A 10,802-nucleotide genomic window follows, 5' to 3' on the forward strand; every position below is an offset into this window, starting at 1 on the left:
TGTGTAGTACAGCTGATGTATATTTATTCTTATTTAAGCTCAAAAAGTAGAACAGGTATTAATAGCACTGCTGTCTGAGGATGTGTCTTCTGTCTCCTGCTGCCTCAGGATGTTCTGTGTGCTCCTCAAGAATGAGCCTTCTTCTGACCCTCTGACCTCTGACACTGCCTTCGTCTGACCCCATCCGACGCCCCTGACCCCATCCTATCTATCTCCACCTGCTTCTGACCCTGATATGGCTTCTTCTCACATCACACATTTTAATTATGGCACTTTTCTGGACTCTTAAGACTTTTCTCAAAAAAATTTAGCCACTGTTTTCAGTCAATCAAAAATTAATAGTTAAAAAATAAACATAAAAAATGTAAATGATCCATCTTTTGACCGTATCTATTTTTTTTTATTTACATGATATTTCACAATAACAAACTGAATACATATCTACTGATAACCCAAATATAAAAAGGAAAAGGAAAAAAAAAAATATATGCAGCCGAGGTTCAGCCGAGAGACATAGTCCCTCCAGTGTGTCCTGGGTCTTCCCCGGGGCCTCCTCCCGGTGGGACATGCCCAGAACACCTCCCTAGGGAGGCGTCCAGGAGGCATCCTGAGCAGATGCCCGAGCCACCTCAGCTGGCTCCTCTCAACGTGTAGGAGCAGCGGCTCTACTCCGAGCTCCTCCCGTGTGACCGAGCTCCTCACCCTATCCCTAAGGGTGCGCCCGGCCACTCTGCGGAAGAAGCCCATTTCAGCCACTTGTATCCGCGATCTTGTCCTTTCGGTCATTACCCAGAGCTCATGACCATAGGTGAGGGTAGGAACGTAGATTGAGGTAAATCGAGAGCTTTGCCTTTGAGCTCAGCTCCTTCTTCACCACAACGGACCGATACAGCGACCGCATCACTGCAGACGCTGCACCGATCCGCCTGTCAATCTCACGCTCCATCCTTCCCTCACTCGTGAACAAGACCCCGAGATACTTGAACTCCTCCACTTGGGGCAGAGACTCACCACCCACCCGGAGAGAGCAAACCACCTTTTTCCGGTCGAGAACCATGGCCTCGGATTTGGAGGAGCTGATTCTCATCCCAGCCGCTTCACACTCGGCTGCAAACCGCCCCAGTGCTGCAGGTCCTGGCTCGAAGAAGCATCAGGACAACATCATCTGCAAACAGCAGAGATGAGATCCTGTGGTTCCCAAACCAGACCCCCTCCGGCCCCTGGCTGCACCTAGAAATTCTGTCCATAAATATAATGAACAGAACCGGTGACAAAGGGCAGCCCTGGTGGAGTCCAACATGCACCGGGAACAGGTCTGACTTACTGCCGGCAATGAACACAGCTCCTGCTCCGGTCATACAGGGACCGGACAGCCCTTAGCAAAGAGCCCCGGACCCCCGGATTATTTTTCAGTCCATCACAAATGTGCTAACTGTAAATGTCTTGTGACACAATCTGCTAAATGCTCTCTATAGTATATAATATCACTACCATTCATTTATTGTATTTAACTGAGAAACTACAGAAAAAAACGTAATACACTGGTACAAAACAGTTTAGAGCAAAAGTAAAGTAAGCCAAGTATTTTAAGCAATATTTTGTAGTGTTAATTCTATTGCATATCTTGTTCTCATTTTTCTGCTTTTACCAGAGTCACAGAGCCTCCTTCTTTGTCGAGCGCAAACCCAGGGAACAGAGGCTCAGAGAAGGACGAGGAGAAAGTCCAGAGATGGAACAGTTCTCCATCAGAGGAGACCTCATAGAAGGACAGAGCTCCAGCCTCAGAGTCCAGAAACACACCCACTCTGCCTCTCTCTGAGAGACGGGGGAGGGAGAGTAGTGTTAAACTCCTGTTGTGCCACACATAGTACTCTCTGTCACCATAGTTTCTCAGACACCAGGACTGATCATTGTTTCCAAACCTACCCTCTCCTCCCTTTCCACTTCGTCTGATCCCTCTGTAACTCACTGCTATAGAAAGATCCTCCCCGCTCCAGTCCACCTCCCAGTAACAGCGCCCCCTCAAGGCAGTGCAGCTCAGGACCTGACTGTAGTCTGTGAACCTGTCGTCATGATGTGGATACTCCTGCTCCTCCTTCACATGTGTCACAGTCCGATTGTCCTCAGACAGAAGGAGATGTTTGTGAGCTGTGTTTGGGTCCAGAGAGAACTCACAGGAGTCTGAAACACAATTTATATTATGGTTATTAGTTGCATTATTCATATATTTTATTATATTTTGTTCTGTTTCTACTTTTTGCATGAAATAAAAGACTCACACTTCCTCAGACCTGGGACCATCCAGCGCTCTCCAGCAGGATCCAGTCTGAAACACACAAGTCCAGTTTAGACCAGACCAGAGACCGGGACAAGGACCAGAGACCAGGAAAAACACCAGTGTGGTCTCACCTGACAGACAGCAGGGGGCGCTGGTCCTGTAGAGCGGTCAGGAGCTGAGCTGAGGGTCCTGGATGGTTGTAGCTCAGGTCTAACTCTCCTCAGGTGGGAGGGGGCGGAGCTCAGAGCTGAGACCAGAGCAGCCCCGCCCCTCTGTGAGACCAGACATCCAGACAGCCTAAAGACACAGCATTAACTCATGTGGACACAAGGGGGCAGAGTGCATCATGGGAACAACTCACCTGAGTGTCTCCAGTCTGCAGGGGGCACCCTTCAGTCCAGAACACAGCAGCTCCACTCCTGAGTCCTGGAGGTCATTGTGACTGAGATTCCAGGTGTGTTGAGATTGGAGGATCTGAGGACTGAGGCCAGGGGCCCACAGCTGTGAGGGGACAGTCCACAGCCACAAAGACTGAGGAGAGAGGGACATTAGAGACTAGAACCACCACACAAGGGTTTTAAGACATTCTGGACTTACAGGGCTTTGGTGGAGGCTCTGACCACCGGCACCAGACCCAGGAGAGCTCTCTCTGAGGCCTGGTATTTCCTCAGGTCAAACTCCTCCAGGTCTGAGTCTGAGGACAGTAAGAGGAAGCACAGAGCTGACCAATCAGCAGGAGACATGTTTCTATCAGAGAGTGCTCCTCTTCTCATGTTCTCTTGTATCTCCTTCACCAGACTGAGATCGTTCATCTCGTTCAGACAGTGGAGCAGGTTCAGTTTCCTCTCTGCAGACAGACCCTCATCATTCAACTTCTGTTTGATGTACTTTACTGTCTCCTGATTGGTTATGTCACTTCCTGTGTGAGTCAGCAGACCCTGCAGCAGCCTCTGATTGGTCGGCAGAGACAGCCCCATGGAAGCGCAGAACAGGTCCAGGTGTCCCGTTTGGACTCTGTAAGGCCTGGTCCACAGCAGAGCGGTAGAAGGCCTCAGGGTCTGGACTCTCAGAGGAGTGTGGTGGCTCCAGCAGGTTCTCTCCAGAGCTGTAAAAGGTCTGATGGACGTGAAGAGCAGCCAGAAACTCCTGCACACTCAGATGGATGAAGCAGTAGACCTTGTCCTGGTACAGGCCTGGCTCCTCTCTAAAGACCTGTGTGAACACTCCAGAGTACACTGAGGCCTCTGCAGCGTCCAGCCCACACTCACTCAGGTCACACTCATAGAAGATCAGGTTTCCTTTCTGCAGCTGCTCAAAGGCCAGTTTTCCCAGAGACCGCACCATCTCCCTGGTCTTGGAGTCCAGTGAAGGTCCGCCCCTGACCCTGCTCATACTTGATGTTCTGGACTTTGGCCTGCACCACCAGGAAGTGGACGTACATCTGTGTGAGAGTTCTGGGCAGCTCTGGTTCCTCTGTTTGTTCCAGAAGCTTCTGTATAACTGTGGAGAGGATCCAGCAGAAGATCGGGATCTGACTCATGATGTAGAGGCTGCGGACACTCTTGATGTGGGAGATGACGGCTTTGGCTTCATCTCTGAACCTCTTCTTGAAGTACTGCTTCTTCTGCGGGTCAGTGAACCCTCGCACCTCTGTCACCATGGAGACGCACTCAGCAGGGATCTGATTGGCCGCGGCGGGGCGCGTGGTTATCCAGAGGCGAGCGGAGGGAAGCAGACTCCCCCTGATGAGGTTTACCAGCAGCACGTGCACTGAGGCGGACTCTGTGGGGTCGGTCAGGACTCGGGTTCTGCTAAAGTCCAGAGGAGGTCTGCACTCGTCCAGACCGTCAAAGATGAAGAGCACCTGGAGCTGTTGGAAGCTGCACAGATCTTTGGATGGACTGAAGAAGTGGTGCAGCAGTCCCACCAGGCTGAACTGTGTGTCTCTGAGCACATTGAGCTCTCTGAAAGTGAACGGGAACAGCAGCTGGAGGTCCTGGTTGGTCCTGCCTTCAGCCCAGTCCAGACCGAACTTCTGAGTCAGCACCGTTTTCCCCACGCCGGCCACGCCTTTTGTCAGCACCACCCTGGTTGGCTCTGATGAGTGTGGGCGGGGTTTAAAGATGTCTTCACATCTGATGGTGGTCTCTGGCGGCCGGTCTCCTGGACACGTCTCCATGTGTCTGACCTCATGTTCCTGGTTGACCTCTGAGGCTCCGCCCTCTGTGATGTAGAGCTCTGTGTAGATCTGGGTCAGGGGGGCGGAGTCTCCTGCTTTAGCCACGCCCTCAAACACACGGCTGAACCTCTGCTGCAGATCATACTTCAATTTATCTCTGAATTCAGCTTTACTTTCTTTAAAGACAGAAGAGTTATAATGTTAAACAAGTCTAATATTTCATATGGGAGGGCATCTGACACACTGGGACACAGGGCATCTGGAGGTTCTTACTGTTCAACAGGCGCTGGGCCAGATGCTCCTGGTCCATCCTCTTCAGGAAGTCCATGGTGATGTTCAGAACCTCTCTGCTCTCCTCCTCCTCACTCTCGGTGCATTCTGGGTAATCTGAGGCCAGGAGCCTGTGGAGCCTCTGGAGCTGCTGTTGGACAAACCTCAGGACCTGCTCCTCCAGACGCTGGAACAATAAGAGAAGAGTTTTAGTCAAAGAGAGTACCTGAGTAGCACCCCCAGAACCCCACACATGCTGCACTCGTGGGGTACTCACCCTGAATATGGCGTCCAGCTGCTCCTTTGGGCCTGGCTCCCTGTAAAAAACAATAAAAGCATCATCATGTATTTGTTCCACACTCATGGTCCATAAAAGAACAGGAGACAAGAGTCAAACTGGGTCATAAAGACAGCTCAGTGTTTCCATAAAGAGCAGTGGTTCTGCACAGCACTAAACCTGGGACCAGCATCACCACCACAGAGTTCACACGCTCAGGACACACATGTAAACATCAGGTTTGTCATGAGAGCCTGAAAAGTGTTCACCCCAGACACAACAGGAGACTGGCACTACTGGCCCTGGGCTTTTCCAGCAGCATTCTGAGGGCATCAGTAGAAGATCCTTTGAGCTTTTGCAGTGTGGCCTTCTTATATTTGCACCACAGTGGGGCTGAATACAAGGGTGTACAGGAGGTCCACACACAGAGACAGTGAACAGGAGAGTCCCTCTGAGCAGGGACCAGCTGCCTTTGGGACAATTTACATCATCAGGTCTGATGGACAAACACTTGAGCCTCAGGTCTAAAGACCATGGGTGCTGCTGGGAAAATATGTTAGAAAGGCTGATCTTTGGTTAAATGCACTTGAAAAAAGTCAAATTCATCATCTCCTGTAGGACAGTTGTTTCACTCTGATGGTGGATTCAGGGCAGGTTCAGAACAGCTGATTCTCTGAGACCTCTGTACAATCTGTAGAAGACCCTGTGATCCTGTCCCACCTGAACTCGTCTGTCTCACACAGAGTAGCTCCATTCAAACACAGGATCACTGTTTGCACTGATGAAGGACGAGCAGCAGGTGGCGCTGTCCTGAGAACATGTCCTGAGCTCTGGATTAAGCAGGTCTTACCTCTGGTCTTCAGGAGGAGCCTCTCTAAACAGGAGGACGGTCTTTGGAGCAGTCACTTTTCAGAGACACAGAGCTGGGAGCAGGTCTGGGTTTAGACCCGGGGCCAGGTGGGTCCATGTTGTCGGGGCTGGAATCAGAAGAACAGTCCATTTGAACACAATGTTTTCATGTATTTTTATTATTTATCTCTCTCATTTATATTTCATATGTGATATTTACTTGGCCTGTTCTGACTTTTAACTGTGGAACATTTACCACTTTTGTGGTGGCCTCAGATGTGGAGTTACTGTGAAATGTGTCTCCCTCTACTGGTCACATAACGACATTACACTCAAACTTTTATCAAAATATTCTACTTTTCTGTGTAAATCCTCAGTTGTCCAGGTCTGATCTAGAGTGAAAGACGAAGTTTAAATCAACTGGACAGATCGTTGTAAGAGTGAAGACGTTTGTCTGCTCGTCTAAGACACTTCTTCTGTTGTGATCAGATTATTGTGAAGGGAGGGGCTAACGACACAAAGTGTAAACATCTACTTGTGTAACAGTGTAGATACAGAACAGATCAGGACTAAACCAGGACTAAACCAGGACTAAACACATCATATAGAACTAAACTAGAAACCCTGAAGCTGACCATGTTTAAACAGGTCTACAGCAGAGCCAATAGGACAGGGCGACCACACGTCCCTATTGACCCGGGACGCTCCGTTTGGAGCCCCATGTCCCTGGTCCCAGCAGATTGATCCAAAAAACAGATTTGTCTCAGTTTTATACCAGAAATGACCCGATGTCTCTATTTTTGACCAATTTGACCCCTGCCAACAGTAAAGAGGGAATATGAGAGCATTGACCAGAGGAGACTGTGACAAACAGAGACGCAGGACCAAATTTGTCCAAATGGTGACGTCTGTCAGAGGATCACAGTCATGGAACACACGACCTGCCCGTGTCAGGAACTGTCGAACTTTTCAACCTTCAAGAACAAGACTCAAACACTGGTTGAAAAATAATCAAACAGGCTCACACATGTAGATTAAGACGCCCCAAGAAGAAAATAAACTCAGAGAATAGTCTGTTGTGGTTCACTTGTCGTGTCTTTGTCACTTTTGTCTTGTGAGTTTCTTTAAATGTTCTGTTTTTGACCTGCCTTAGGACGACGGGTGTAAACGAGCTGTGAGCTAATTCTGGCATATTTACATTGAAGCTGTTTGTTGACATGTTGATTAATATGCACTGTCCTAAATAAAATAAATAAATAAAATAAAAATAAACATTGTCATTTGTTTAGTTAAAATACAGAAAATCACACTTGAAAATGAGCATAAGGGGGAAAAAAAATGCACCGATAGAAGTTCCAGGATCATGGTCCATAAAAGAACAGGAGACAAGAGTCAAACTGGGTCATAAAGACAGCTCAGTGTTTCCATAAAGAGCAGTGGTTCTGCACAGCACTAAACCTGGGACCAGCATCACCACCACAGAGTTCACACGCTCAGGACACACATGTAAACATCAGGTTTGTCATGAGAGCCTGAAAAGTGTTCACCCCAGACACAACAGGAGACTTCATGTCTCACAGCAAGAAGGTTGGTTCGATCCCCGGGTCACCAGGCCTTTCTGTGTGGAGTTTTTTCATGTTTTCTCCCCGTGTCTGGATGGTTTCCTCCGGGTACTCCGGTTTCCCCCATCAACCAAAACATGAACGCCCTTCGAGACAACTGTTGTTGTGATTTTGGGCATTACAAAAATAAATGAATTGAATTGAATTGAGACTGGCACTACTGGCCCTGGGCTTTTCCAGCAGCATTCTGAGGGCATCAGTAGAAGATCCTTTGAGCTTTTGCAGTGTGGCCTTCTTATATTTGCACCACAGTGGGGCTGAATACAAGGGTGTACAGGAGGTCCACACACAGAGACAGTGAACAGGAGAGTCCCTCTGAGCAGGGACCAGCTGCCTTTGGGACAATTTACATCATCAGGTCTGATGGACAAACACTTGAGCCTCAGGTCTAAAGACTATGGGTGCTGCTGGGAAAATATGTTAGAAAGGCTGATCTTTGGTCAAATGCACTTGAAAAAAGTCAAATTCATCATCTCCTGTAGGACAGTTGTTTCACTCTGATGGTGGATTCAGGGCAGGTTCAGAACAGCTGATTCTCTGAGACCTCTGTACAATCTGTAGAAGACCCTGTGATCCTGTCCCACCTGAACTCGTCTTTTTCTTTTCTTTATTAGTTTATTTGACAGGGACAATGTGCAAAAACATTAAAGATGCTTTACACCAGATTATAGCTGAAGTTTCCATCTGTCGTCCCTGAGCAGGTGAGAAATACAATATAAAATGACCCTTCGAGACAACTGTTGTTGTGATTTTGGGCGTCACAAAAATAAATGAATTGAATTGAAAATGTAAACAATATAATCAATACACACACACACACACACACACGTGCTCTGCGGTCACGTGACCCGTGGACCTGGAGGTCCTGGTTGTTTGTTCAGAGCTGCACAAATGTTTTCATTGGAGGAGTCACTGTGTTATTTAAGATTTTAAAGACTAATCGCACATTTGAAAATCGCACATTTGTCAAAGTTTAAGATGTGCAAATATTGGACAATGATGATATGGCAGTGGCTTGTTGTCCAGTATCTTAACAGCCTGATTATATAAGGACTTTAGAGGTTTTGTTGTTGCTTGAGACCAACAAGATATACAATAATTAATATATGAAATAATCATTGCATCTAGATACACTTTTGCAGCATCGATGGTAAATTTGTGTTGAATGTGTCTAAACACAGACAGATTATATTTTAAAGTATTAGAAACTTTTTTAACATGTTTTTTAAAACAAAAAATTGGATCCAGAACAACTCTTAAATATTTGAATTCCTCTGCTGTTTTGATTTGGCTCTTATTTATGTTTATACATGGAAAGGAAGACTTCTGTTTTTGTGTCATAGTAAAATACATCACCACTGTTTTGTTTGTGTTCAAAGTGAGAGAAGCAGATTGTGGCCAGTGTGAGATGTTTTCCATCTCATCAGTGAGTTTTTCTGCCACACTGGTCGCTCCCATGTACAGAAACAACGGTATCGTCCGCACTTGTATGTCCACATCACCACATACTGAAGGGAGTCTCACACAGAGTGGCTCCATTCAAACACAGGATCACTATTTGCACTGATGAAGGACGAGCAGCAGGTGGCGCTGTCCTGAGAACCTGTCCTGAGCTCTGGATTAAGCAGGTCTTACCTCTGGTCTTCAGGAGGAGCCTCTCTAAACACAGGAGGACGGTCTTTGGAGCAGTCACTTTTCAGAGACACAGAGCTGGGAGCAGGTCTGGGTTTAGACCCGGGGCCAGGTCCAGGTGGGTCCATGTTGTTGGGGCTGGAATCAGAAGAACAGTCCATTTGAACACAATGTTTTCATGTATTTTTATTATTTATTTCTCTCATTTATATTTCATATGTGATATTTACTTGGCCTGTTCTGACTTTTAACTGTGGAACATTTACCACTTTTGTGGTGGCCTCAGATGTGGAGTTACTGTGAAATGTGTCTCCCTCTACTGGTCACATAACGACATTACACTCAAACTTTTATCAAAAATATTCTACTTTTCTGTGTAAATCCTCAGTTGTCCAGGTCTGATCTAGAGTGAAAGACAAAACTGGACAGATCGTTGTAAGAGTGAAGACGTTTGTCTGCTCGTCTAAGACACTTCTTCTGTTGTGATCAGATTATTGTGAAGGGAGGGGCTAACGACACAAAGTGTAAACATCTACTTGTGTAACAGTGTAGATACAGAACAGATCAGGACTAAACACATCATATAGAACTAAACTAGAAACCCTGAAGTCTGTTTTGAGCCCCGTGTCCCTGGTCCCAGCAGATTGATCCAAAATCCAAAGAGGGGAAGATATTGTCATTTGTTTAGTTAAAATACAGAAAATCGGACTTGAAAATGAGCATAAGGTAAAAAAATGCACAGGCAGAAGTTCCTCAGATTTCAGATTATCTACTGACCAAAAAGTGAGTCCACAATAGACAATGTTACTCGCTCTTTTCAGTTTTTTTTCTTCATACGACCCATCTCCAACCCGCGTGTCCCAGTTTTTCCTTCTCCAACAGAAGGACTAAAGTCTGGTTTGGTCTAAGTCCAAACTAAACCAGTCCACACAGAGCTGGACCAGGGAAGAGCGTTTGTTTTGTTCTTTTAAATGTTAATCATAAGAAAAACTCACTGCGTCACCGTCCTCTGCGCACAGGCCTCAGACACACGGCTCTTTCGTTCAAACTTTCACTTTCGGTCCTGTGACGTCAGTGGCCCCTCCCTCTGTGTGGTGACACTGAGCTCCAGCAGAGGGCGCCACTCTCCAGGTCTGTGGGGAGAGGCAGGAGACAAAAGTGGAAGAGTTTATTGAGTGGACTGAACCAGGACTGAAGCAGGACTAAACCAGGACTAAACCAGGACTGAAGCAGGACTAAACCAGGACTAAACCAGGATTAGAACAGGACTGAACCGGGACTGAAGCAGGACTGAAGCAGGACTAAACCAGGACTAAACCAGGACTAAAGCAGGACTGAACCAGGTCTAAACTCGTGATGTTCTAAATGAGCACAGATACTCTCATCACGCGCTGAATCCTCCGCTGAGCCGCGTCACTGCGCGTGTCGCTTTAAGAAAAGTCACGTGACCCACACAATGACTGTGACGTGTGGTATCACGTGGTGTCACGTGTCATTGAGGCGCCAGTTCTACATCTGGAAATCACAGGAAAGTTTACTCACGTGTGGGATCATTTTGATCTAATAACACCTTAAGGTCATTTTATTCCACTCCCGTTTCCACGGCAGACAAAGTCTTTTATTTAGATTTTTATGACCCACAGGTGAATTGTTGCTCATTATAGATCATCACAGAGCAATATAGAGTATTATAGA

The 10,802-nt window shown here is 47.0% G+C and overlaps 1 protein-coding gene across 4 annotated transcripts in view; it reads right to left on the reverse strand.

Annotated features, from left to right (window-relative positions):
- LOC117389047 (NLR family CARD domain-containing protein 3-like) overlaps window positions 1–10,171 on the reverse strand; it is a 31,045-nt gene extending 20,874 nt beyond the window's left edge. Inside the window, exons 1-2 of one of the 4 annotated variants that reach the window (XM_033986614.2) lie at window positions 10,103–10,171; window positions 9,111–9,245 (exon numbers count right to left, since the gene is read on the reverse strand). In XM_033986614.2, coding sequence (XP_033842505.1) covers window positions 9,111–9,235 — 125 coding nt within the window. In that variant the 5' untranslated portion in view covers window positions 9,236–9,245; window positions 10,103–10,171. Of the gene's footprint in view, window positions 1–5,847; window positions 5,982–9,110; window positions 9,246–10,102 lie in introns of those variants that run through there. The other 3 variants (XM_055230592.1, XM_055230590.1, XM_055230591.1) reach the window with 3 other exon arrangements.
- Window positions 10,172–10,802: the final 631 nt, after the last annotated feature.

The sequence above is a fragment of the Periophthalmus magnuspinnatus genome, chromosome 21 (assembly GCF_009829125.3).
Source record: "Periophthalmus magnuspinnatus isolate fPerMag1 chromosome 21, fPerMag1.2.pri, whole genome shotgun sequence".
In the NCBI taxonomy this organism is placed as follows: domain Eukaryota; kingdom Metazoa; phylum Chordata; class Actinopteri; order Gobiiformes; family Gobiidae; genus Periophthalmus; species Periophthalmus magnuspinnatus.